Source organism: Maylandia zebra, linkage group LG7 (genome assembly GCF_041146795.1).
Source record: "Maylandia zebra isolate NMK-2024a linkage group LG7, Mzebra_GT3a, whole genome shotgun sequence".
In the NCBI taxonomy this organism is placed as follows: Eukaryota; Metazoa; Chordata; class Actinopteri; order Cichliformes; family Cichlidae; genus Maylandia; species Maylandia zebra.
In genome coordinates this window covers 66,957,232-66,985,182 of record NC_135173.1, presented here as the reverse complement: position 1 = coordinate 66,985,182, position 27,951 = coordinate 66,957,232, and the positions used below count along the sequence as shown (strand labels likewise).

Below are 27,951 nucleotides of genomic sequence, written 5' to 3'. Positions count from 1 at the left end.
CATGGTGGTGAGGCGGAAGGAAGGTACAGCAAGCTGGATAGAAGAAGAAGAACGAAGTGAGTGGGCAGAACAGGTGGTGGTTAACAGGTCAGAAAGGTAAGGAGGAGCGAGGTTATGAATGGCCTTGAAGGTGAGCAGAAGAAGTTTGAATATTATCCGGAATTTCACAGGGAGCCAGTGAAGTTCCTGAAGAACAGGTGATGTGCTGGTAGGAGGGGTTCTGGTGATAATGCGAGCAGCAGAGTTCTGAACCAGTTGAAGCTTATGGAGGGATTTTTGGGGGGGACCATGCAGAAGAGAATTGCAGCAGTCAATACGGGAGGTAACAAGACTATGGACAAGAATGGACAAGAAAGGATGTGATATGAGGTGAATAACTTCAGTTATTGACCTCATATCACATCTGTTTTTAATCCTCTGTATCTTTACTTCTGAAATTTCCTGCATTGTCCGTTTGCCTGTTTTAACAAACTCCTGTAATTATGCTTCATTATGTTTTTGTTCAATATTCTAAATAGATGCAGGTGTGTCAGCAGGTGATTTCTCATTGGTGTCTGTAGTATTAACCGTCCTGTTCTTGTACTGAAAGTTGCTTGAAAACCATTTTAATAGTTGCAGTTATCTTATCTTGGACGGTTGTAAATGTTTTACATTTTAATGAACGTACAGTCCCAGTCATTCCTCTGTTACTCCAGATGTTGACTTTACTGCTCTGACTCCTCACCTGAAGAGCTCGGTTACTAATCTTGGGGTAAAACTCGACACTGCACGTAAATGCGGTGGTGAAACCTTCATTCTATCACCTCACACGTCTGTCAAAGGTCAAGCCTTTTCTTTCCAGATGCCATCCATGCTTTTATAACCTCACGTTTGGATTGCTGCATCTCCTTTTTAACAGGGCTGCCCAGGGCACTCTGTGCAACTGGAGCAAAATGCTGCGGCACAGTTTTTAACTGGTAAAAGAAAACGTGATCGTGTTACTCTGGTTCTGGCCTCCTTAAACTGGCTTCCAATTGAATCTAGGATCTATTTTAAAATCCTTTTACTGGTTTTTAAGCATTACGTCCCCCCTCGTTCACTCCGGTCAGCTCAGTCACTAAATCATGACTGAAACTTAGAGACGTTCTCTATTGTGACCTCGAAGCTTTGGAACGATCTTCCTCTTCACATTAGAGACATTAGACAGTCGACATCAGTGGTGCTCTTTAAATCCAGGTTAAAAGGTTTCATTGTTATGTATTTACTGTATTTATTATTCTTATTGTACTTCGTATATTTCTGCTGCACAGCACTTTGGTCGGCCATGTGTTGTTTTTAAAGTGCTATATAAATAAATTATGGGTGTGGTTTATGGTTACCTTTACATGCATATTTTGTTCTTTAATATTTGATATTTGATATAATATGCTTCCAGCCTTCAGTTGATCTCCTGTGCAGCTGACTAAGTTTTGCTGAGAGCTTTTATTGACGTCCATGTTTATCATGAATCATGAAATCTGTTAATTTTTGATAACATTTTTTAAATTACCTCATTATGGTTTTTTTTCTTTTCAGGAAAATGATGAAATAAATTCAAGGGTGTTCTTTATCGGACTGACGGTGCATGAGCCTTCTGTGACTAATATGTAATATTGTATGAGCACGCTGACATGGAAATCTCTGCTAATGAGACCATTAATGTGTTTTATTAATAACCTTCCTAAGATGACTACTTGGGTTAAATATGTCATGTTGAGGACCTGACACATCAGGCAGGTGAAGCTCTATAACGTGCTGCTAATGTCATCTCAAATGTCAGATTATTGACACGGAGAGCAGACGATGCTGTCATATCTGATGTTAATTTTCCCGTGATGTGAATAGAAAAATCTCACCCTGCAGGAAATTTATCACCAATATTTAAGTGCAATTTCACAGAATCTGCTCGTGGAGAGGATCCTACCTCTGCTTTTGAACTGGAAATGTCGAAGGCAGCCGTTACTTAATCATCAATCAGCCTGCTCCACTTGCTGCTTTGTAATACCCGTGCTGAGAAGCAGACTTTCATATCTCACTGCAGAATCTGGGAAAAGCTGGTTTTCTATTTTATTTACCAAAAAAATCCTTTTTTAGCTTATGTGAGGAGATGTGTTGATGGGCTCAACACTCAGTCAACTTCAGTCTGTTTTTCTCTTATTGGTACAAACTGCATTTCCTTTGATTCACACTTTAGTCTACTGTACACTGCTTTTTAACATCACATTATGTAAAACAGTTTAGACATCACCAGCTCATTTCCATTTTTCTTTTATTAATCGTTGGTTCTTTACAGCCTTGTTGATTTGAGTTCTTCTCACCATTTTTCTGTACCAGCTTTTCCCAGTCAGCTAATTGGCCTCGTGTAGCATTTCCCAGTGTCTGTGCTGTAAACACGCCGCTGCTCCATTTTGTATTTATTCTGTTTTAACTGTAACTGTAGTTATTTTCTCTATTTTACTTGTAACTCTGGGAATTTCCGGGGTGTCTGTGATGTTGCATCGCACAAAATCATTTGTGAAGCGTTTAGTCTGCAGAAGGTCTTTTATTTTGAAATTTGCTGCTGGGACCTCTGTAAACACTCGTGCTGAGTTTCTGGGCTCAGTCACTCATTTCAGGTGTCATCTTGTAAACTGTGTACAGCTTTAAACTTTACACTGCTTTGGCAGCTTGGACCAGAGCTGCTCCTCGGACACTTCTGAAATGTAAGGGCTGAGTTGGGACAGTCGGGCCTGCAGATCCACCGGAGCTGGAATCCAACCAGCGTATTCTGAAGTAAGTGCTCCCTGTTTGACTTTGGAATCGTTGCCTGATGTTACCTCCTTCCTCATTTTCATTTTCCTGTTCGATCATCGGCATTTGTGAACAATCAGCAGCGAAGTCTGGGTTCAGCAGGAGATCTTTTGTTGCGTGTCTTTAACCATCACTCACTTTTCCACTCCTTTCCTTCCTCTGCTGTCACTCTCCACGGAAGAAAGAACTAAAAGCCTCTGAGTGCCGTAAAACAGGGGGCTTAACTCACTGCATTTTAACACACAAAGAGACAGAGAGAAAATTTCCAAACGTCTGTGCAGCACTTGGATAAACTGACTCAAAGTGAGTGGTTTAAACAAGCTAATTTCCTGACATTCAAACAATTAAAAAGACAAAACGAGGTTTTCCCAGTTGTTTTGGGCACACTCATTATTTTTTTAAGTGTATTTCATTACTTCTTCTTTTCTTAAACTGCAGTGTCGAGCTCTCTGTGCCACAACGCCAGAGAAACAACAGGTCATCAGACAGACGTCTGTGCACTTTGAACATAATGATTAGTGTCAGGCACCAGTTGTAAGGATGCACTGACGGGGCCAGAAAGTTCTGCAGGTGATCTGCCAACAATGGACTGATTTATACTCAAAGATGCAGCCAGTTTATTTCAGTAGAGACGAACAATCTACGATGAGTAGAGCCAATCAGGGAGCGAGAAACCTACTAGCCAAAATAACACAGTGCAAATGCTTCCCTGAAATGGTTTGATGATTCTGCTCGAGGACACACAGCTGACAGAGAATCGATATGTTTTTGATATAAGGCTGAACTGTTTTGCTAGAAGTGTGTGTGGATAAATCTGCGGGCTTAGATGGAGCACAGGAGTCATCCAGAGAAAGGTTGCAAAGCGTTTCACCATGTAAACCCGAATTTTTATTGTATTGAATCTTTATTTTGAAGGTGTTAAAACAGAATAACAACAACAGAGAAAAAGAGACAACCAGAGAAAACACAAGAAAAGGAAAACAAAGCATTAATAATTATGAACCACTTACATGTTCAAAAAGAGTCGGAAGAAGCACAAGCTTATTTAATCCCACCCCCTCGCCTCTATTCAGTAACTGATAGTCGACACTTGTTCTTCCATCATCAATTCTTCATTACGATTTGTTACATGTAGGTTTTATAACCCCAGTAACACGTCAAAAGATATACACGCTCACAGATCTATAAACCTACATATGCACCCACACACACATATATGCACATCAGTATTGTGAAAATAGTGGGTGAGAACACCCAATCAGAGCCCTCCCTGTACTTTGCAAAAATTTTTGAACAGCTTTTTAAACTGGTTCATGCTGATACGTTGCTTCAGTTCAGAGTGTAACAGCTGACCTGCAGGATGTCTGTTTACTGGATACTTTATCAGGAACGATGTGAGCTATCTGTGAGATAAAGTTGCTGTGCAACATGTGGAAATGTGTGAGAAGTCAGTAGTGCTTCTTATAAGACGTAGACATTAACGCTTCTCTTTAATACCAGTAAATGAAAAAAACTACATATCCAGTACATGATGGTCAAACTGTGTGAGAATTGCTGCAGCATCAAACCAGTGGAAGGAATCCCAGTACAACAGGCACGCGAACTGGGATTCTCTCAGTTCTGTCATTATAAAAGAATAAATTATATTATATTGTATGATGTGTTGGAGCTGAGCATTCAATTCTGACACAAGCACATGTATGCATTTAGTGACAGCTTCCTGTTAGCGCTGGTGGTAAAAGTGAAACTCCTCACAGATGGTGGGTGGGCTCTTTTCCTCCACGGCGTTACATTTACAGTCGCAGGTCACAGATGCGTGCTCCTGTTTTTGGTTGAGTAACTACTTCATAGTTTGAAAGGCTTCATTTTAAAAATGGTTCGTAAAGTCGAGTTCGACTGCAAAGTGCTTTCAGTACATTCTTGTACTTTTGCGTTATGAGTTCAGTCTTGGCATTTGGTTCTGGCTGCACTCATAGAGTCAAACTATTCATTGTTATTAAGAAGTGCAGCAACACGTTACACTCTGAACCTGTCTGTTAGTTTAAAAATGTCAGCGGCTTCTTTTTTCTACAGATTTGCTTCAGACGGAGAAGGCGGAATATTTGGTTTTGGAGGCTGTAGTCACGATGGCTCTAACTTTATGGAAGAATTTATTTACATGGTTTAGGAGACATATTGTTTGAGTGTAAACTTAAAATCTAACTGTCTGAACTTCCAGTGTTTTCACAGAATAAAAGCATCTTGTAGATGGTTTTGTTTCAGACCAGGTCCCTGTGTGAAAGAGTAACTGCCTGTTTGAATAATTATGGAAGAAAACTTGGATGTTGGCATGAGTGTTGCTGGTTCAGAGAGTACTCTGATAGGTGGAGTTTTGAATGTTAACACACAGTTTATTACTACTGACTGTAGGCTTCTTGCTAATCGATCGTGCTTGTACATTTCAGTTGCACATTGTTGGAGGACTGACTGATTCTTTAGAGGAAAAGAGTGGCACAGTCTGCAGCAACTTTGATCTTTATTGCACAAAAGATCAAGTGCACGATGTAAATTGCATTCACGACTGCATTAAGCTGCTAACACATCTGTGGCTCTCTACAAGCACCTGCACTGACAGCATGCTAATGCTAAGCTAGCCAAGAACCCAGAGTGATGTTATGTATGTTAGTGACCTTGTAACACCACAGGAGACTTCATCTATAAAGCATTTACCTGCTCAGGAGAGTTATAACTGTGATACTGCCAACAGCTTCGTTGTATAACACTTTTTATAACGTCAAACCTTGACAAAGCCATGAAATCTCTGAATAGATTATGGACGTATGAACCTATTTTAGTCTTTATAGTCTGGTTATAGAAACAAGTTTAACTCCATGTTTCCTGTCGAGCTCTGGCTCTTTGTACCAATCAAAGGAACTCCTGTGCTTCAGAACACTGACCCCTGCAGTGTCTCTGCTCTTGTACAACTTGAAAAACGTCTGCTGTCACAGCATGTACAGTGTTTGTGGCTCAAAGAGCTTGATTGTACTGGGACAGCTGATGTCAGAATGGGCATGACAGCCTGTCTGCCCCCTGCAGACCTGCTTTAATCTGCTGGCTGTTGTTTGCACTTACAGTGAAAAGGACACACTGCTGACACTCTGCTGATGCCAGTTCAGTGAGACTTATTTCACATGTTTCTTTCAGCTTGTTTCCTTTTTAGTGGTTAACACATTTTAGGAGTTCGTGGTAAAATTGCAACATTGGGAAGTCTGAAAATAAGCTGAAGTGGGACGAGTGCGAGACATTTCCTTTTTGCAGTATTAACTAAAGTTGCATTGACTGTTATGTGAAATGTTTTCCATACTGCAAATGTACATGACTTATAATGATGTAGAGTGTTTGAACACAACTTCTTCATCAAGCTGTACATGCATCTAACTACCCGGCAGTACAAAAAGGTAGTAGGACGAGTGCTGGTAGTAGTTTCTCATGATTTGTTTTTTTTAAAGAAAATAATTAGGCAAATTTACCAATTGGGTTCTTCTTCAGGCATCTCTCATGTGCGGTGAATTAGAGATCCAAGAAGACTGTTTCAGTAGCTTAACCTGCATGTCTTTATCCTGTCTTCCTTCTCTCACCCCAACCGGTCGCAGCAGATGGCCCCGCCCCTCCCTGAGCCTGGTTCTGCCGGAGGTTTCTTCCTGTTAAAAGGGAGTTTTTCCTTCCCACTGTTGCCAAAGTGCTTGCTCATAGGGGCTCATATGATTGTTGGGTTTTTCTCTGTATCTATGAAGCGCCTTGAGGCGACTTATGTTGTGATTTGGCGCTATATAAATAAAATTGAATTGAATTGAATTGAATTGAATTGAATTGGTAGAACTGGTCAAAGACAGTTTGCTAGATGAGAAATGACAGAAGTCTGTTTTTTTGTTTGTTTTCTTCGTCTATGGCATATCTTTTCAGCTACATAGTCAGCATTCAGAAACTCTTTGTCTTTTTTGGAAAAAGATTTTGTGTTCATCTCCTTTTCTTGCCGTTAAGCTGCTGTTACTGAGGTTATGCTGTTAACGACCACGAACTCAACACATGCAACACTTGGACCGATTCCAAAAACGCTGGGATGCTGTTTAAGATGAAGCAGGATGCAGTTATTTTAAGAGCTCATAAAAACAGTTTCATTCAGCATAGAAAACACAGAAAACATATCAAATGTTTAAACGGAAATGTTTTAGGATTTCATCAAAAATATTTGCTCATTGTGAATTTGATAGCAGCAACATGTTCTTAAAAAAGGTGGAATGGAGGCAACAAAAGCCCAGAGAAGTAAGTGATACAACAACAACAACAACAACAACAACAAACAGCTGGAGGAACATTTCAGGTTTATTGAAAGCAAGTCAGGAACATGACTGAGTATTTTAAAAAAAGCATCTCAGAGAGGTCTCCTCAAAGCACTTTATATTACTCCTCTTATATTAGAAAACCCAACAATCAGATGACATACAAATTAGTCAAAGACACCGGTCTGTTGAGCAGCTAGAGTTCTCTTTCAGACAAGACATGACATCACCTTCCCAAAAGTCCAGCAGCTGCTCTCCCCAGTTCCCAGATATTTACATGACATGTTGTTGAAAGACTGCAGGATCCACTCGACTACAAGACAGAATAGCAAGGATTGTGTTTGTGTGAAATAAACAAGTTCTACTTCAGCCAAACTAGACGAGACCTTTAGCTGCAAAGAGTTTGTAAAATACTGGGAATTGTAACCATGGCTGACATTCCAGCTATAATAGTGTGTAGCAGATTTAACCAAATAAGATGGGAATAATTATTTATCTGTGACACAGAAGTGAGACAGTCATGCTTGCATTTTATTCCAGTGGGCTCTATGCTGAGTATCCGGTGCCAAATTTTAATTTTTTCTCTACATAAAAAATTATTTGAATATAAATTGATGCAGAAACAGCACAAATTGGTGCATACAGATTCAGCTGCATGAAGGGAATGAAGTGTCTGAGCTGCATAATTAGCACCATGCAGAGAGGAGCTGGTTACATGTGTAAGTGACTTACACGAGCCACAAGGCTAAGTATAGGGCTTTACATATTTGCCATTTGTCTAACCAGTGAATGATCTCCAGTTCAGTTCCCAGGAGAAGGCACAAATCCCCTCAGTGAAGACATCCAGAGTAAAACAATATGCCCAATCACACCCCGCAGCTACCTGCTGTGGCCTGTGAATAAGGGAGCAGCTGAAAGTAACACGAGGCTAATTAGAGATTTAAGGTTTTGCCCGACATCCTAATGTAATAACTCATAGGTTAGCCGATTTGTGGCAGGAAAAAAGTGGAAAAAACTTCAAATTGATCAAATGTAATTAAAACTAAATCATGCACTGTGCTCATCCTGGACCATTTAAATACACAAGCATTGCTCAAAATGTGCCACTTGTATCTTAAAGTAGATTAATGTGTAAATCAGATATATACGTGTATTGATTTAGTAGTCAGACACTCCCCTTTTATCTCCTAATAATTAAAAAGAGGTCTTTTAATTACAGAACCAGCAGCTTATGATCCCATGTGCATGAGCACAGCCCTCATATGCTCCCACTTAATCACACACAATGTCAAGATTTACCACTGGGCCTCAGCACCAAAGGACCCAGTCTATCAAATCTGTGACCTTCGAGTTTTATTTTGTGTGTGTGTGTGCACGCGTGCACGTGTGCGTGTGTGTGTGATTTAGTAGATTTCAGGACCTGCAGTGCCAGAATGGAGGAGTCAATATGTTCCCTATCAGACAATAAAGTAACCCTCTCTGACTCCCTCGATCCATCTCCAGAACCCTGAATCTTTGATGTAGTTTGTATAATGTAGAGTTCGGAAACGACACCATGTCACGCTGTGCTCGGGTATCTCATTCGGCGTAATTGACAACGCTGTTTGTTTAGACAGGGAGCGCGTAACGCAGGAGCTATTTTTGGTCAGATTTTACTACTGATTTGAAAAGACAAATGTATGGTTTAATAAAGGCAGCAGCAGGAGGCAAAGGCACACTGAAGGAACATAAAAAAGATTTATTAACCAGTAAACACTTTTACTCACATGAGGTCATTAGAGGACCACATCTCTTCAGCTAATTGAATTTTTACAATATGTTATCACAAATTTTATTTAGTGCTCCCCTCTTTTTCCTTCATCCACCACATGGTTGCTCCTGCCTGAGCCGGGTTTCTTCTTCTTTCACCGTGCTTTGTCATCAGGGATCGTCCAATTGCTGTTTTCTGATCTGTTGTGTGTCGCTGTGTTGGCAACTAAGTTTTTCAGTTGAGTCGAACAGACAAATCAGTTCCTGTTGGCTTTTGGAAGTTGTGATAGTTCAATGACTTGAGCTGGATATGCCGAGAAGCTAGCAACCTTTTTCTGGTGGTTTGCGTGTGCTCATTATGACCTCGGGTCTTTAATAGCGAACACTGGCTCTGCTTAGAATCTGCTCCTTGTGTGGAAACACAGCTAGACTAGCAAGTAAAGCTAGTTGTAGCAGAAGAGTTTCCTCTTGCTAACCACCTTAAGAGCATTCTCATTCCTAACACGTAACACACTGACAATTTGTCACGTACCCACATAGCAGACAGGTCTGGCCCGGATCTGGTGTCAAACCGGCACTGCTGGCTGACTTCTGGCATGGTAAGTGGTATGTCATCCAGATATGGGCCAGGCCTGGTGTAGATGGCACTGTTTATGTGATAGCATGCCACATCTGGCCTGATTGTGGTTTGGTTTATGTGGCCCAGGCTCATAGAAAACAGGTCTGGTTCGGGTCCGGCATCAAGCTGGCACTTCTGACTGACTGGTGTCATGGCAGGATGTATGTCAACCAGATGTGGGCCAGGTCTGGCAATGATGGCACTGTTTATGTTCTTATTTCAGTTAGTAGACCCAAATGCCATGTTGCAATACTATACTGCTGTGGTAGCCAACGTTTCAAATGCAGGTTTTACAGGTTTGTGAGTGTACACTTTATCCAAAACCTAGTTTACTCATTGTTACCACTGGGTGGCTGTAGCGCAGGAGGTAGAGCAGATCACCTACTGATCAGAAGGTTAGTGGTTCGATCCCTGGCTGCTCTAGTCTGCATGTCAAGAGTGTGAATGTGTATGAATATAGTTAGGAAGCAGTCAGCTTAGAGAAAGTGTGTGATTGAATGTGGCATGTTGTATAGAGCACTTTGAGTAATCTGGGAGAGTAGAAAAACACTACATAAGAATCAGTCCAGTCACTGCCTGAACAGAGTTTTGTTATGTTACTTTTGCACTATAATGTTCCAGCACATGTTGTTATTACATGGCTTGATTGAGGTACACATTAGGCTGACATCAGTGTGTCTGCACACAACTTACACATGGCCCTCATACCAAAGAATGATGGCCATCATTCTTTGGTATGAGGGCCATGTATAAGCACATTGTGTGGGCCAGATCCGGCCCATGCCAATTGTGTTATGTGGGTAGCGTCTGTATGTTACGTGTTGGGATGAGAATGTGTTGTTAGCCAACATGTTGTAGAGAAGATCAAGTGTGGAAAATTTGGCCTGTTTTGTACATTATAAAGGATAGCGATGACAGTGATGGAGAGGGGATGGCGGCTCTGACCATGTCCGTTTTATTAAAACAGACCAGCAGGGTTAAAACGTCTTGATGCATGCTCAATCATCCATGTAAGTAAATCTCCAAAAGTTGATTCTGTCCATCTGGACATAGCTGGACTGGCCGGTATGCCCGATGGTGATTTTTCGTTTTTATAGGCCGATGTTTTTTGGGGTTTTTTAGTAACGGTATAAACAATGAGAGGTGGTGGATTGGCGAGGTGCTGGCAGATGTGTAAAAATAGCTCTGGCGGTGGCTATGGTGGAGCTTCCACAGAGGCCAGCAGGTGGATGAGGGAAATGGGAGGCAGGAGGAGGAGAGACCCGAGGAGGAGAGACCCGAGGCGGCCGCCGGTCCGAGTATCAGGTGAACTGAACTTCAGGTAAGAAGTTATGACCTGCAGTCTATCTGGGTCAGATATGAACCAAGTTTAGGTGGAGTTTATTTTCGTTGTGCTGACTTTTTACAGTCAGTTACAATAACTCGTACTGCGTGCTAGCTAGCATGACGGAGTTTCTATACAGTTGGGTGGTGCTATGATGTTACTGATAGTGAACTTTATTTTATTCACAAGGTTAGTTAGTAGCTGCCAACCGTCTCGTAAAAAACGGAATTGTCTCGTATTCAGAGAAAATATTAATATTACTTCTCTCATTCAGTCTACATCACTGTCACAGCAGCGTTCGTTTTCATTCAAAGGCTTTATGGCTTTTCCTATAATACCTGGTGGACCGGTCTCTAGTCAAAATGCCCACAGTTTCTATGTTCAATAATCCAAACAGGTGGTCTGGTAGAGTAGGCTCAATCTTCAGACTTCTCTCTCCCACTGCACAAATGAATCGCTCACGAGGGAAACAGGCTCCTGGACAGAAAAGAGGGTGGCGTGAAAAGAACCCACAGACACAGGTAAACAGACTTACAGCCTCCAACACGACTGGTTTCTCAAGCACCAACAGAAGGAACGTCCTCAGTATTTAAAGGGAGCCGACTGCTCACCAGATGAGGGGCAGGTGGGCCAGGCCGGAGGGCGTGGACTAAGAGGATCCTGCCTCTGAAAGGTAGGGCACAGTAACCACACACACACAGATGGAGAGAGAGAAACTGGCAGGAGAACCAGGAGGACAAGGACTGTGACAGTTAATGCCCCTGCATTAAAGTATTGCTTTGAAGAGATGCCAGTTTGCATGTCTGAAACGTGTTGTGGTTCACAGAGGGCAGATTGTGTGAAATTTTGTGACTGTTTAAACTTGTTGAACTATTCTCTTATTTATCACGTTTCCAAAGTCCTGCTTGAGAATTAAGACCTGGTTTCAGGCTTCGACTCAGAATTAGATTTCAGGTTAGTGTAAAGGTGGGATATAGTTGCAATGGTTACATTTAAGAGTAGGCAGCTTAGCAATGCATCACTGTCAGTGAATGGCGTCATGAAGACCCCCATCCCCTCCAGTGCACAGATTGGCACAGGCAGCAGTCACTCTTGAGGGAATGCTGTAAACAGAGGAAAACCTTTAGTTGAAACACAGAAACTGCTCCTCCAGACGCCCTTGGCATCTGCCAGTGCATTTACTCTGGGCCTCAGAAACGCGCCTCGCATATCTGAAGTGAATTCAATTAGGGGCAGTCAAGACAGGCAAAGAACAGATGGTGAGACAGACTGACAGCCAGCTTTGTCATTGTCTTGCTACAGGTCTTTTAAATGATTGATTCATAAATGGCACGAAACAAATTCATTCAAGGGGCTCAGCTACATCTTCATTTGCTAAGCTGCTGCCAGCATCAGAAACTGTTAGACTTGCAAATGCACAAAAAGACCCCAAAAAAGAAATCTTTCTACCTTCTGCAAAGTTCATCGCCCCAGAAAAGACAAGTCAAAACAAGTAAAAAAAAATAAAAATGTAACAGCCTCCCGATTATGACCGATATATCATTTACGTCACTGATACATCCGTAACTGAAATTAACTCAGAACAATTTGTTTATTTTTTTAAATGGTCATTCAGAATCAGAAGATTATTTACGGTGATGTTTTTGGTGGGAGTGAAACAACAATCTACTGATAAAACCAATAAAAATAAGATATGATAATAAGAAATAACCACTGTTGGAAGCCTTATTTACTCTTATCGCCTTAATCATGTGCAGTAATTAAAGTTGAAATGAGAAACTTTGCATTTGAAAGATGCTCTTCTACTGGGCACTCAAAATGCTTTCTTACAACAAGCATCATTCATCCACACCTTCATACATAATGTGCGCACATTTTAAATATAAATTAATATTACTGTAGCAGTATTTTTTTTTTTTTTTTAAAAAGATAAAATGGCCACATTTAAGAAGGCAGGACCTGCAGTTATTGTCCTTTTCCAGACATTTATCTGGCACTTACTTTGGGGTTTTCTGCAGCTCGTCCTCGGGGCCCTCCAGACACAGAGACAGCAGGTCATAACCCAGGATCTTCTGGGCTATGGTGAACATTTCTTTAATGTTGGGGTATTTCAAAAGTCCTCTGCCCATGCCCACAAACTGGCTGCCCTGACTGGGGAAGAGGAGCACGGAGCAGCCGCTGCTTTTGGGTCTCCGCTGAGGCGCCGCTGCTGGCTCGCTGTTCGGGGGAAAAGTGGGGGCTTCAGCCGGAGGAGGGTAATCTCCAGCCGTGGAACCGGGCTTGTTGGTGGACAGCGTCCTGCTCAGAGAGACCAGCGACCTGACCTTCCCTCTGGAAGATGCCGCCATCCTGACTGCCACTGATGCCAACATGAGCTGTTCCTCATCCAACGACGTGTCTGCAGATGAAATAAGACGCACAGCCCGCCCGGACAAACTGTAATCACCAAAAGAGTCAACTTTGCTTGAACTCAATTCTGATATCTGCTTGGCATGACACCTCACAGGGAGACGAAAACAACCGCCAGAGGAGAAAAGAACAAAATCTTCAGAGAAGGAAGATGATATCTCCAATAAAACTATTTTTGAAGCCATTATGGGACTTGACAAAAAATTTGAAGCACAACTGGAGGATATCAAGGAACAAAACAGACAAAGTGCAGCTATGGTTGCCAGCTTGGCTAAGGCTGTAGAGTTTAACGCTGCAGAGATAGCTGATTGCAAACTGAAAGTTGTTAAACTGGCAAATGCGAATGAACAGCTGCTTAAAGAAAACGAAGACTTGAAAAGAAGAGTGAGAGAACAAGAGCGCTACCGAATGAGGTGGTGCCTAAAACTGAAAGGGGTGAAGGAAGACAAAGACGAAAACATTAGAGTGAAGGTTTTGCAAACGCTTCAGAAGATTGCCCCTGACTTGAACTTAGAAGAGGCCGTTGATATTGTCCACCGCTTAGGGAAACAAGTTGATGGCAGAAACAAAAACATCATTATTCTATTCACACAGAGGCGAATTAAAGAAGAATTGTGGAGGCGCACCAAAGATTCTTCAACCTGCAAGCAAGAAGGCATCAGCTTCACAGAGATGTTGCTGCAGGAGGACATACAAGATCGACAGCGCCTATGGCCTCTGGTGGAGGAAGAAAGACGTGCAAAACTACAAATATCTGTAGTTTCCACTCCGTATATTTTCAAAACAAACTCGTTACTTTGGGTTTAACGCATTTGGGGGAAGTTAATATTTCACGTCACTGCAGGCCTTCAAACAATGAGATTTGAGCCTAAACAGTGAAAGGCAGTCGCGTTTTAATCAGTAGAGGATGTCGCATAAAAAGAGATGAAAGAACAAACCATGTACTGTAGTTTTGATTTATTTATTTTTAGCACAACACCAGAACAACCCCACGTGCCCATAATTTGCGGTACTTCAGAAAAAAAGGAGTGAACATAAAAGGGAGTAAAATGTTGTGTCAGGTAATTTCAAATGCAGCATTTCTATCACCTCAACAAACACTAACTGTGTCACAGTGTGTTGCTATCTAAAGCTCTACTTGCTGTATTTCACAGGAAGAGAAAGAATGAGAGCTAACTTCACTCAGAGATATAGAAAGAAAGAGAAAGAAACCAGGCTGTATTTAAAGGTAAGGACTGCTTAGTGATATTTGATAAAATGTAGTTGTATTTTAACAGGGACATAAAGTGCTTGTCTTACTCCCTTCTTCTAGCTCGAAATTACTTGCCAAGTGGTAAGGACCGTTCATGGTCACACGGTGAGAACATTGGTGTTGACTATGAAGAGATAGGGTCAGACAGGGGAGGGGCCAGTCAGATTTATCAACTCAACCTCCTTAAAGCATGGAGAGAGGCTGAAACCAGTCTCTGGTGAGCCCGGTTAAGGAAAGAGATGAGTTGGTGCCTGAGATGCCAAATTCCAACATCCTCATTCCCGCCATTGAGATAACACTCTCACACAGGCCCAGAGAGCAGATGTTGCTGCATTGCAGATGTGTTATACCCCCTGCCCAGCCGAATGACTCTCAAAAAGAAAATTTTGCAGAAAATCAATGTGATCGCTTGGATCACTGGAATTATCATCTCGATATCTCTTGTCCTTCTTTCATGTCAGACGTCTTGAAAACAAGTTTTAACAAAGTCCTGGAGAAGTGCCCAATGCTGGAGGACCTCCTGCTTTACCCCTGGCTCAGATAAACTCCTCTCTGACACAAACACACACGCATACTGAATTCACATCTTGCCATACAAATGTGATACAGTAACCAACTTTCTTTCTTTCAGAAAAAAAGAAAATTGGGAGATTCAAAAATTTCCTCACAGTAATGTTTGCATCAGTCTATCAGACGAATCCCCTCCAAGTCCAATATTTACATCAGTTACAGTGATAATGCTTGGTGTCTACTTTCAGCCACCGCAGTAGAATGCCAGGAATGAATCTCATTGAAATTGTAGTTGCATTTGCTATTTCATTTAATTGTCATGGATGATACACAGACAACCCAACAGCAAACAGAGGAAAACAATGGGCTTAAATACACAGAGGGATAAATGAGGGAATAAGACACAGGATGAGAGCACAGCTGCGAGAAATCACAAACAACAAGACCATGGGGAAGGAAAACTGAAAACACTAACATAGTCTAAGGAGCTTAGAAAGAAAACGTCTGGACTTCTTTAAGTTGCTTGAAGACGTTCAAGCAAAGTTTAAGTTCTTTTCATCCGAGAAGGTGAAACATCTTCAAGCAACTTCAAGTCCAGACGCTTTCTTTCCAAACTCCTTAGACTACGATGACCTAGATGACTGAGAACCTTCACAGACATGAAAACACTAACACAGCACACATGACTATCAAAGTAAAACAGCAAACAAGAGACTTTTACAAAGACACAGAGCTGACACAGAGACATGACTGACTGGGGAGAAATTGGGGAACATGGAAACAAGAGTGACTAGACATGACACGTGGGACACAGGGGCAAGGCAAAGTAACAGAAACCTAAAGCCTAAGAATATAACACAAGAAGAAAACAATAAAGAGAACCAAAAACATACATAAGAATAATCAATGAATATAAATGAACAAACACAAAACACTGGGTCACAGACTCACTACCATGACAGTTAAATGTACATAATAAATACTTTAAATCAGATGACAATGTAGCTGACACTGTGTTTATTATAATGTGTGTGGTCAACCACAAATCTTCATACTGTCATCCATAGATGAGGTCTTTATACAAATGATGAAAGATAATGAAAGAAACTGTTTAATTGATATGAAATGATTGAATTATATGAAATATTATGGCTTTGTCTGCCAGTGTTTTTCTGTAAACTACTTTGAACTGCTGGCAGTCAGTGAAGTCACTGAAAGGCAAGATTCTATGTTGTGTTGCCGTAGTTTCCAGAGTTTACTTATAAAGCTCACTTACAGAATTCAGTTAGAAAAGTCAAGCATTTGAAGGGTGCACATTTGAAGGAATATTAACTCAATCTTAGCTCATTACGGTTTACATTTTCGATTTTAAAGGGTCTCCGAAATTACAATGAAAAAGGAAACAAGAAAAATTGCCACTCCAGCCGATAAGAAAGATTCGGGAGATCAAGGTAAGTAAAATAATAAAATCAAATCCTGGTAAAATCCAAATCCTAGAAATGTTGACACTGTGTGAATCATTTTTGGAGCAATTGAATCATATGTTTAATTGAAAATAGCTTTAATACAAGATGTCTAATCAAAGAAAGTTTACCGGTCTTTTGGTAAAATAATGTAATAAGTTTATTCTTGGACTCAACAGTAAAAACAGACCAACAAGTGCCATCAAGATCTAAGACTTAGTAAACCTAGTATCAACTCGCACTGATCAGTTTTTTTTTTCATCCCAAGATTAAACTTGTGATCATTTAAGCAAAAGCAATTTCAAATTCTTTGCCATCAAACTGCTTCCAGTCTTGATGTCGGGGACTCTTTTTCACCACTGTGTTGTTGTTGTTTATAGATCGTAAGAGCAGGACTGCTAAAAGAAAGGCCAGTCCTGAAAAGAAGACCCCAATGAAAAGGAGGAGGGTCGCTGAGCAGGCTGGTCCTTCCACCAGCTCAGATGTGGTCAAAGGAGTGAAGCGCAAGGTTGTGCAAGATGAAGAGGACACAACAAAGAAAGCAAAGAGGGCTAAACTTCTTGACCATATGAGCGGTGACAAGGAGCAAGCATCCTCCTCGTTGGACTCTGGTAAAGGTAGGCTAATTAGTTGAATAAGGGGGTAGATTAAGTGTGGTTGCTAGGTTTAAGATATTGGTGTTTAGTGTTTGTGTCTATCATCCAGTGAGCTGATGTGCTTTTGGTGTTTTCCACATCTCCAGACTTGAACAACAAACAGGTGTGCGCAAAAAATGGCAAAAGAAAGGCCACGGGAGACAACAGAGAGTCACCCAAGAAAAAAAAAAGGAATGTGGACCAGGACAAAAAATCAGTGGCAGACCAAAAACGTAAGTAGCAAGCAGCTTGGGTTTTATATTCAGGGGAAGGGCAAAAGGAACATTTAGGCTACAGAGGAGAGTAATTTGTGTCACAGCTGTAATAAAACAAGATTTGCTGTTTTGTCTGTTCAGGTGAATTCCAAGCCAGATATGTGGAGGAGCACCAGCTCGGAGAAGGAGGCTGCGGAGCAGTGTTTTCTGGCTACCGGATAGAAGATCGTTTTCCAGTAAGTGTTCAGATGATGGTAGTAAGACAGGCAGTAACGCAGATAATGGATAATATCGTAAACTGAGACGTCTGCTGTGTTTCCACCTTTCATTATGTCATACTGAGGAAATGCTCACCAATGCTCTGTGTCTTCTAGGTTGCCATCAAACACATTCCCAAAAATAAAGTCTACTGCAAAGTGGCGGTAAGCGTCCAACACTTGAATTAGTTTTACATTACTGGATTGAATGCGGCGTTCCTCATCATCCACTTTGTTGTAATATTTCAGGATGAAAGCGGGAAGATGCTCTCGGTGGAAGTGGCCATTATGGTTAAACTTGCAGGTGAAGCAGAAGGGTCAGTGGGAATATCAGCACCTGTGTCCTTGCTGGAGTGGTTCGACCTTGGCAAAGAGCTGATCCTGGTGCTGGAGAGACCTGTCCCCGCTGTGGACCTCCAAAAATACAAAGCAGAACATGGAAGAACCTTACCAGAGGACAAGGCCAAGGTAGGTTGACTGGGAGAGCCTTAGACTGTACAGCATTCAATCAAGGCAGAAAAGCATTAACTCATTATTGTGTTTTTCATCTTTTCCAGGTCATTCTGAAGCAACTAGTTGATGCTGTAAAGGAACTTGAGGATAAACACATCTTTCATCGGGACATCAAGGGAGAAAACATTCTGATTGAGACCGGCTCCGATGTGCCTCGAGTTCGCATCATTGACTTTGGACTGAGCTGCTTTGTTAAACAGCGATCTCTGTATCGCGTCTTCTATGGTAACATATTCTGCTCCTGCTTTTCACAGATGTAACAATTTGTGTCTTTTGTTTTAGAAGAAATTGTAATTGTGTCTGTTTGTTAGGCACTCCTCTTCACACCCCTCCCGAGTGGTACAGGAGGAGCTGCTACAGGTGTGGACCCACCACGGTGTGGCAAATGGGAGTGGTGTTGTATGAAGCGCTTCATGCACGGCACTTTAGTACCGAGAGGTTCCTCGCAAAGAAACTGAGCATCAAAAAGCGTCTGTCCACAGGTAAGAAAACTTCACACTTCCAGATTCACTGATGCCTTGGATCACTAGAACTATCATCTTCATCTTTTTGATCTTTTCTTTCTTTCAAGAATGCCAGAATTTCTTGGAGGCATGTTTAACTATAGCCCCGGAGAAGCGCCCAACACTGGAGGAGCTCCAGCTTCACCCCTGGCTAAGATAACACACACAAACACACAATTCACACCTTATCATATAAGTGTGATACATTGTGGTAACCTCCTTTCTTTTTTCTGTTGGACAGGAATGGGTCAATCTTAAAAAATAAATAAATAAAAAATTAGCTTTTTCGGACTTCCTGTAACCCCCCCAGCCATCCCAGGAAAGGGGATCTCTCTTTGAATGGGCTTTCCCGAGGTTTCTTCCCATCGATCTGGCCCCCTGGGGAGTTTTTCCTCGTCTTCATAGAGAGCTTGGGCTGGGTCAGGAGCTCCATCAAAACTGTCTTTATTTGATGACATTAAGTCATCAAATAAAGATGTGTTTTACTTAAAGTAAAATTGGATCAAAATAAAACTTGTTTAATTCATTTTTGCTGAGGATTCTCCTTCATTACTATTTTGTTTTGTTTTTTTTACCCATGGTGCATTTTGACAAATAAGAAAACTGAATGAGGTTAAAGTGTGCACAAAGACAGTCACACTGCAAATGATCTGAAGACTTGCATCTGTTGCTCTAACCCCCAACTAGTTTAGACAGATTTCCAGGTTCTACCAGAGGTTTTTTCCTTCAAGAAGGGAGTTTTACCTTCCCACTGTTGCTGAGTGTTTGCTCATAGTGGGTTGTAAAAGCATAAAAGGTAATAAGAGGCATTCATAGCAGAGTTATCACAGAGGGAACTATATAGCTTAAATGTACAATTTCTACAGGACGAATTATAACTTCATTATGTATAAAAGCTTCTGTGGATAATTACTCCTATTTGTAACTTTACACAAGAGAAAGTTTGGTGTCACACTATTTATAACAGGTTGGATTTTGTCCTCTGAGTTGAGCCTTTGGTTGCAGTTTATTGAAGAATTTCCTCTAAAGTAGCTGTTGATAAAGATTTAAAGTACTGTTTATATACAGAAATATGCTTTAGTTCATGTTTTTTTACATGTCTGCCTCAGTGGATCAGTAGAAGATCTGGCACAGGAAACTAGATGATGAAAAAAGGGTACGAATACACATATATATCTATATCTATATAGATACAGATATATATACACACACACACACACACAGGTTGCAATGTAGTATTTTCATTTTTTCTTAGCATTTCTTTAACGCCTTGGTGCAAAAGAATACCTGCATCTGTGTGTTGGAAAAAAGAACTACAAATTTGGAAAGGAATTTATTCATGTTCTCACTCATAGATGGAGTACATGGTTTAAAAAACACTGAGGAAACAGATATGAGGCGGCTGTATTAACATAAAAACATTAATACAGTTAAAAATGAATAAAAAATTGCACGCTTAAACTTATTTCTCTACAGTTTGTACAATTAATCCATGTAACAATAGGTTCTCTCTTAATATAGTAGTTATTAAAAGATCTTTACATAAAAATACATTTTTAAGTACTCTCCAGTGGAAGTCTGTTGTGGCTTATGTTTCTAAATGACACAACCATAAAGCAGTCCACAGAATATACAAATATGTCTTTGATAAGTGAATGTTGGCTCCCACAATGGCCTGTTAAGTTATTGCAAAAATAATTTACTGCATAATATGTCAGATTAGAACATGTTATAAGCACAAAACTGAAGGGGAAACAATAAAAACAAAAATGAAAAAACAAATACTAAATTAAGTTAAAGGATATTTCTTACCAAACTATATAATTGTATAATGTTGCGTTTGATTGCAAAAGAAAACCCACCAAGAAAAAAAGAAAGAAAGAAAAAGAGAGAATAGTTTAATATATTCAAAACACATTCTTTTCTTTTATTTAAGCTGTAGCGAGATTCAGCTGGACAAAAGAGAAAGAAAAATATTACAGATTTGTTTTATTAATCATGAATAAACTTTATTATACACAACTCTAAATTTCAGTTGGTCTTAGTCAGATGTGTTTTTAATTAAATCCTGCAACACTGTGCTCGCTGCCATCACTTTATATCTTAGTGTGCAATTCAAATATATACTTATTACAATATTTTTCCCCCTTAACTCTCAACTCGCGTTTTTAAAATGTCTGTGATCATATTTGTCCGTTGACTTCTGTCTGGGCCTCGAACGATTCATCAGACAGGTTGGCAGCCTCCAACTGATGCTCCAGACTTTCATCATCGCCTCTATTCTGATCAACTCTTATCTTAAACTTAGTGATGAACTCATTACTGGCCTCCTTTTTAGGGCATGTGGGCTTTGATAACAGCCGGCTTTCCAGTCGCTCTGCAAAGAAAATTCACAAAACATTTCTTATTTGGTAAGCTTGTTAACAAATTTTAGTTCAGTTTTGCTGAAAGTTATAGCATGCATCAAGTAAGAAGCAATTGGTTTTTAAAAAGCATATACATTCCCCAAAACATTTTTATTATGTGCATTTTGGAGAATAAAAGATTGTACACAATTTCCCTTTTTAAAGTAAAAAGATTATTAAGTCTAATTCTTACTTATTCAGTAGATTAAAGTATTGAAACATCATTATTCATAAAATATGCACATTACAAAATTAAAGTTATTCAAAAACTACTCAAGTACTTACTCCAATACTCACATTATTCAAGTAAATTTAATTTTTGCCAATGTAATGTCACATAAAATCTTAATCTGAATAAGGGATTTGAACCCCACTGTCACGGCCAGGGGATCAGCAGGCCGCTGACTAGTAGTGTTCTCTCTCTCTCTCTCGCCAGGGCGGAACTCATGGTGGGTTCACGCCCTCGGCCCACGCCCCTCTGAGGAGGAAACACCTGGGCCTCATCAGTGCAGCCAGCATTTAAGCCAGGGAGTGGCTTCTACTCATCACTGGATCGTTGTGTGTGACTCGCGTCAGTGCAGCCCGGCTCTGAGCAAGTTCTCTTTTGCTTCCCTGTGCAAAACCTCTAATGTGTGTTTCCTTCTGTACATAGATCCCCTGGACCCGACTCTGCATCCCCCGAGCGGTGTTTGGAGAGAGAGTCAGAAGAGGAGCAAGTGTCTTTTCCCTACCTGGATTTCCCCGGAGCCTTTTCCCTGTCACCGCTTTGTATATAGCACTATCCCCTGCACTGTTTGTATATACACCTGGTGGAACTGTAATAAATACTGACTGTGCCTCTGAGTCCTGCGTGTGAGTCCTCAAGCAAACCGTGACACCCACACAGATGAGAGCTTAGCAGTGAAGCTCTCTCTTAAAATTTGAGTTATAAAGTCAGAAGTTATCACTGACAGAGATCCATGTTCTTTTAACATAAGAAAGAATATTTGCTGAAATTGACATTAATCCAAGCCCTTAAAACGCCATTTTGGATTAAGCATTTCCTTTTAGAAAAGTCTTCAATGAGCAGGAAGCTCCAGTACTGAAAAAAGAAGCCAACATCATCTGCTAAACGTGCTAAAAGTAAGTAAGTAGACTCCTATGATCAAAACACATACAGTATAAAAGTTATAGGTTACAGATCTGAAAAGTAAAACAAATGTCAAAGTGCAAAAAGACTTATGGTCCCATAGAAGTCTATTCCATTTGCCTGGAATTAGGTGAACACCTTTGTGACAAATTTAATGGCTCAGTCATTTGTTTCATGTCATATTTAATAAAAGACTGACATGGTGGCATGTGGAATTGTCCATTTTGCACATATTTGGTCATTCTAAGCGTCAGAAGGGGAAAGATCATTCTGGGAATGCCTACTGGCGAAGGATGTGTGACTGACAAGTCCAGTGTGTGAAGTTTAACTACAGTCTAAGGAGCTTGGAAAGAAAAGCATCTGGACTTCTTTAAGTTTCTTGAAGATGTTTCACTTCTCATCTGAGAAGCTTCTTCAGTTCAGAATTTCTTCAGAGAACTGAAGAAGCTTCTTGAATGAGAGGTGAAATGCTCTTCAAGAAACTTAAAGAAGTCCAGATGCTTTTCTTTCCAAGCTCCTTAGACTACGATGACCTGAACGACTGAGAACCTTAACAGACAGTTCTTCCCTTCATTCATCATGCCTGATTTCAAAACACCAAGATGGCAGTCGTGAAAACACTCATCTTGAGTCTTCATGGGACTATGGTGGGATCAGTTATGCCTCTTATGATGCTGTCCCAGATTTCAAAGCAGTATAAAACATGTTTGCAGCCTGTAACAACTGTGCATGCGCTTATTTTTCGTTTTAAGATTTCCGTGTTTAAATCATAATAAGATTTATTTTTAATTTTAATTAACTTGAGGTGAGTCAGATTCTTTCATTCAAGTCACTGAATGAATCTCTTGACATGTTTGGGGGTAGGTGCCTTTTGTAGCATTTTAATGCAATTATCTGACAGATTATATGGTCTACACCATAGGTGTCAAACTCTGGCCTAATTTGGCCCGCAGCCTAATTACATTTGGCCCGCGAAGCCATACCAAATTACTATTAGAGCTGGCCTACTGGTATTATACAGCTAATATATATATTGTTTAGTATTAAGCTTTGCTTGTTCCATATTCAGTTTTTCAGCAAAATGTGTTTGAGTCCATAAGAAAAGATTCATTCTTATATCTAGAGGAATAAATATATTTCAATAAATATTAAAGTTAGCCTGCGACTTTGATCCAGTTTTGAATTTTGGCCCACTGTGTATTTGAGTTTGACACCCCTGGTCTACACTGTTATTAACTATACTAACACTCTGTTCCAGAAGTCTGTGCTGCAAAGAGGCAAAGTGAATACCGCACCTGCAGGAGTAATGGGGGTCATCAGTCGGTTCAGCTGGATGTTCCAGTGCCGTACCTGTTGACTGGCATTCCTCAGCCTCTCCTGAACCTCCTGGAAACAAAAATCATGCAGGCATCTTCATCAGTGTTGTTTTAGAAGAGCACTAAATAAGATGCTGCTCACAAAGCCAGTCAAAACAAACTTGTTCACCTCCAGACGCTGGTGACTTCTTTGGCGAGATGCCTGCAGATCCTGGAGCTCCTGAGAGGCAGAGTTGAGGGCTGAGGGGGTGTCCTCATCGGGACTGCCATCTGACAGCTCCTGTATGGGGCTGAGGTTTTGCATTGTACGTTGCTGCTCCTGGAGGAGCTGGAAATGTTTCCTCTTTTCATCTTCAGCCTGCAGCAACCTGAAGGAGGGGAAAAAGGGAAGAAGCAACTGAAAATGTTAATACTTCTCATGGATATCTCAGATCTCCATCACAAATAAAATAATAAAGGGCCATAATAAGAGTTAGAAATCCATTGTTACCGCTCAAGCTCCAGTCTGGCCCTCTCCTCCTCCAGCCGAGCCTGGATCTCCATATTAAGGGCAACTTCCAGCTGCTGCTGTGTCAGCTCCAGCTCCCTGATCCTCTTCTTCTGTTGTTCAGCCTCCTTTTCCTTCACCTGCATCTCAGCCTGCATGCTGTCTTTTATCTATGCACACACACACACACAGCTACATAAACAGATGCACCAACAGAGCGGTATAAACTGACCTATTCCTGAATTACCTTTTCCTGGACTGTCATAACCATTTTTCCAAATCATTAAAGACTAGGTGTGAATTTTATAATGACAGTCAACATTTTGCTGGAGTTCTCAAAGATCAAAGTCAAGGAGAAAAGACTCTGTACATAATTGGTGTCAAGTGGAAAACTTTTTTTTTTACCATCACAGCCTCTTTCAGCTGTCTTTCCAGTTCCAGCTGCACCTCCCTCTGCTTCCTCCGCTCTCTCTCCTCTGCCTCCCTTCGGCGAGTTTCCAGTTCCCGTGCATGCTGTGAAACAGATGAAAGAGACATTGTTTGCTTTGTGTTTTCACCTCTATCCAGCAGGTGACACTAGGCCATCAGCTTCGAGGTTCAACGTATTGTGCTTTCAGCGGTGCTCTTCTTGATAACTTGGTTGAAGTAAGTGGGTATTTGAGTTCATGTTGCTTTCCTTACAGCTGTAAGTAATCTGCTCATTCCGCTTTTGATCTTTGGCACCAACAAGTGATTTTTTCCCAGAGAAGTGCTGCTCACAGGAGATTTCCTCCATTTCAGACCATTTTCTATAAACCGGTTAGATGGTTGTACAGTTTCTGAAATACTCAGACAAGCCTGTCCGACACAAACAACAATGCATGTTCAAAGTCATTTAAATCCCCTTTGACCTTCAGCAGGTCATCTTATTAATGTATACATGCCTAAATGCACTGAGCTGCTGCTATGTGATAGGCTGATTAGGTATTTGACCTAATGAGCAGCTCAACAGGTGTATCTAACAAAAATTTGGCCAGTGAGTGTACAGTGGGGCAAAAAAGTATTTAGTTAGCCACCGATTGTGCAAGTTCCCCCACTTAACATAAGAGTTATGAGTTATAAGATGCAGGTCGATGTGTAAAAATAACTCAGTTGTTTGGTGGTGGCTATGGCAGGGCTTCCACAGAGGCCAGCAGGTGGATGAGGGAAGGGGAAGCAGGAGGAGAGCCCCGAGGCGGCCACCAGTCCGAGTGTCAGGTGAACTGAACTTCAGGTAAGAAGTTATGACCTGCAGTCTATCTGGGTCAGATATAAACCAAGTTTAGGTGGAGTTTATTTTCATTGTGCTGACTTTTTACAGTCAGTTACAATACCTCATACTGTGTGAGCTAGCATGACAAGTTTATACAGATGTTCGGTTGCTATGATGTTACTGATAGTGAACTTTATTTTATTCATAAGGTTAGTTAGTAGAGTTGCCAACAGCTCCTTAAAAAATGGAATGGTCCCTCATTCATAGAAAATATTACGCGTTTGGTATTGAGCTGAGAAGAGACGCAGTTTGTCCCGGACTTCAGCTAGAATGGAAAAAGACACAAAGCTGGATTTATTCTGTCTTTATGCTGCACAGCTGCCTCTTCTCCTCTCATTATCTCTCCTCTCTCTCCTGTTGCTACTTCAATCATGAAACTGATCAATGATCAGCTGATCGTCTCTCTTGTTTGTTTATCGCCCACTTTGAGCCAGAAAGAGGAAACCAGCAGATGTCGCGCTAAACAGCAGCACGTTCAAGCTTGATCAGCTGTTGTTAGAATTTATTTAGTTAGAATGTTTGCTGGAGCCACAGCTGTAAAGCTGTAAAGCTGCTGGTCATGATGTCGGTTTGGATATGTGGTGAGAGGGAAACATGAAGATGAAACCAGGAGATGTCCTTACTGAACCATCAGAGCTGAACAGGTGATGGAGAAACAGGTTTACCTTTTAGGTGACAGGAATGAGTTGAAGTTATGAACTGTTTCTGAGAGATAAATAACACCAGGATCCTTTTTTTATGTAGCTGACAGCTGGTAACTGTGCAGGGGCGGGTCTAGCAAAGTGCTGCCAGGGGGCCAGGTAGGGAATTAACAGGGAGAGGGGGGCATAAAGAAATACTTTTCTTTTTTATTCTCATTTAAAATATCTAGCTTTTATTAAATAATTATCTGAATCTTGCGAAGAAAGTTTTTATCTGACGTAAAATGTATAGAAATCATACATATACCAAAAAGACTGTACATCACTGTCACAACAGCATTTGTTTTCATTCAAAGGCTTTATGGCTTTAATACCTGGTGGGCCAATCTGTAGTGAAAATGCCCAATTTTTTGTCCCAGTCCAGCCCTGCAGGTTAATACTGGCAGTGTCACCATGCCAGCTGACTGCATTTCATCATCAGCCAGTGTTGTTCTCAATATTACCAAAGTAAGGCAGCATATAAAGTATTTACTTGCTTTCAGGTTTTATTCAAATGTTAGTCTTTTCAGTTGTTTCTCCACTTTTTTCCTGTTTCAAAATCAAACACCAGTTTGTGAGAAGATTATCTTCTTTTTTTTTTTTAACAGGCATTGGTTTTGCATTGGAATTGGCTAATTTGCCAATTGTATGTTAAAAATGTTCGTATTTTAATATTCAAAAATGTTTTTGCCCAAAACACATGTGCACTACATGTCAGTAAAAATACTATGCAAATATTGATGTCCTTGAATGCTGAATAAACACTGACTGATTGTATCTCTTGTACTTAATCAACACAGTATCTAAACACTTTGCACCGTAGTGGTTAAAATCTCATTCTAATAAGGTTACGGTTATTAGGTTTACAGGGTTATTGAATTATGGTTAACGGTTGGTAGAATTGTTTTTAACATTATCTGCCAATTACATCTGCCACCCTTCTCCAAATCTGTGCCCCTACCTGGCCCCCCCAACAAAAATTTTCTAGACACGCCACTGCTTGTGACAAACAAACAACATTACACAATGCACCTTTAAAAACCCTGCAAAAGTTAGCTTGTTGCTAGGGGACCAATGCGAGTTTGGGTTTTGTGAACCAGAGTTTGAAGAAGGTTCAAGGTACAGTGGGAACAGGCTGAGGCAGGATCCAGAGTCAAAATAGGCAAGGTAAACAGAACGCCGGAGAGCTACGGCACAAAGCACTGAGACAGCAAATGAATAGTGGCAGGCCTGACAAAGCAGGAGAGTGGATCGAGGAGCACAGCAAGCAAACAGGCTGAATGACTGAATAAATCAATGCAACGTCCCCAAAACTGTGACAGGAAAATTTGTGTTTTGGAGAATTTCTCCTCCCCAGGAATCAGTGCTCAGAGAACCTCGTTATCTTTGCAGGTTTGGAAAGAGTCTGCAAAAAAAAAGTCTTTGCAATTGTGTTCATGCTAGAATATCAAGACTGTGGACCACATGAAACTTTTTAAACCACTGCCACTGCAGCACTTGCAACCCTAACCTGTTGTGCTTTGGAGTTGGTATCAAGAAGCAACTTTCAGGACTAAGTCCCAGAAACTGTGTTTCCTCTAACAGCCACACGAGGCCGTCTCTAAAAGATGTTTATTAAAATCTTTAGTGCACAAAGAAGCATGTTTATGAAAAAACTGGGTTTGCCCTGTTTAAAAGCTATATGACAGGAGAATCTTTGAGAAATGATCTATCCGGAGTTACTGGAGTTAGTGGCATAGACACCTTGAAAGAGTTAGCAGCACAAGTAGCTTTAGCTGGCAGTTGTCTGCTAGTCCTCACTCACGCCAATATGAGTCACTGAGCCGGAGCTCCTGGCCATGTATTTGTTGTTGGTGGATTTTATTGAATTATGTGACAATTTGTACGGCTCGCAACACCCGCAGTTGAGGAATCCTGTTTTACTGAGTGAAATTGTGGTATTATATTAGTCTGTAGCTTGGGGAAATCAGCGTGCAACATGGACGTGACTCCCCTGCTCCCCACTCCCACAGAAGGACCTGTGCTGCAAATTTTGCAGTTCAAAATAAACTGGTTAATTCATCTCTC

The 27,951-nt window shown here is 40.9% G+C and overlaps 2 protein-coding genes across 2 annotated transcripts; one reads left to right on the top strand and one right to left on the bottom strand.

Annotated features, from left to right (window-relative positions):
- The first annotated feature begins 15,968 nt into the window (after positions 1–15,968).
- Positions 15,969–19,102, top strand: LOC143419741 (serine/threonine-protein kinase pim-1-like). The gene is made up of 9 exons (XM_076887099.1): positions 15,969–16,441; positions 16,834–17,070; positions 17,196–17,321; positions 17,445–17,539; positions 17,678–17,725; positions 17,810–18,028; positions 18,118–18,298; positions 18,385–18,555; positions 18,645–19,102. The coding sequence occupies exons 1-9, from the start codon at positions 16,381–16,383 to the stop codon at positions 18,734–18,736; spliced, it is 1,230 nt and encodes a 409-aa protein (XP_076743214.1). The 5' UTR covers positions 15,969–16,380; the 3' UTR covers positions 18,737–19,102.
- A 1,657-nt stretch (positions 19,103–20,759) lies between these two features.
- LOC143419302 (uncharacterized) lies at positions 20,760–24,668 on the bottom strand. The gene is made up of 6 exons (XM_076885508.1): positions 24,595–24,668; positions 24,319–24,426; positions 23,917–24,083; positions 23,596–23,794; positions 23,406–23,496; positions 20,760–20,953 (listed from the first exon to the last, which is right to left on the bottom strand). Exons 1-6 carry the CDS (start codon positions 24,613–24,615, stop codon positions 20,760–20,762), a joined length of 780 nt encoding a protein of 259 aa, XP_076741623.1. The 5' UTR covers positions 24,616–24,668.
- Positions 24,669–27,951: the final 3,283 nt, after the last annotated feature.

Bases quoted from the DNA above. Each gene is read 5' to 3' on its own strand.
- LOC143419741 (XM_076887099.1), top strand. From the start codon at position 16,381: ATGAAAAAGGAAACAAGAAAAATTGCCACTCCAGCCGATAAGAAAGAT. The intron at 17,071-17,195 runs GTAGGCTAATTA...CCACATCTCCAG, and splicing joins CTCGTTGGACTCTGGTAAAG to ACTTGAACAACAAACAGGTG. The intron at 17,322-17,444 runs GTAAGTAGCAAG...TTGTCTGTTCAG, and splicing joins ATCAGTGGCAGACCAAAAAC to GTGAATTCCAAGCCAGATAT.
- LOC143419302 (XM_076885508.1), bottom strand. From the start codon at position 24,615: ATGAGCAGATTACTTACAGCT. The intron at 24,427-24,594 runs GTAAGGAAAGCA...TCTGTTTCACAG, and splicing joins TGAGCAGATTACTTACAGCT to CATGCACGGGAACTGGAAAC. The intron at 23,795-23,916 runs GTAACAATGGAT...CCCCTCCTTCAG, and splicing joins GCCAGACTGGAGCTTGAGCG to GTTGCTGCAGGCTGAAGATG.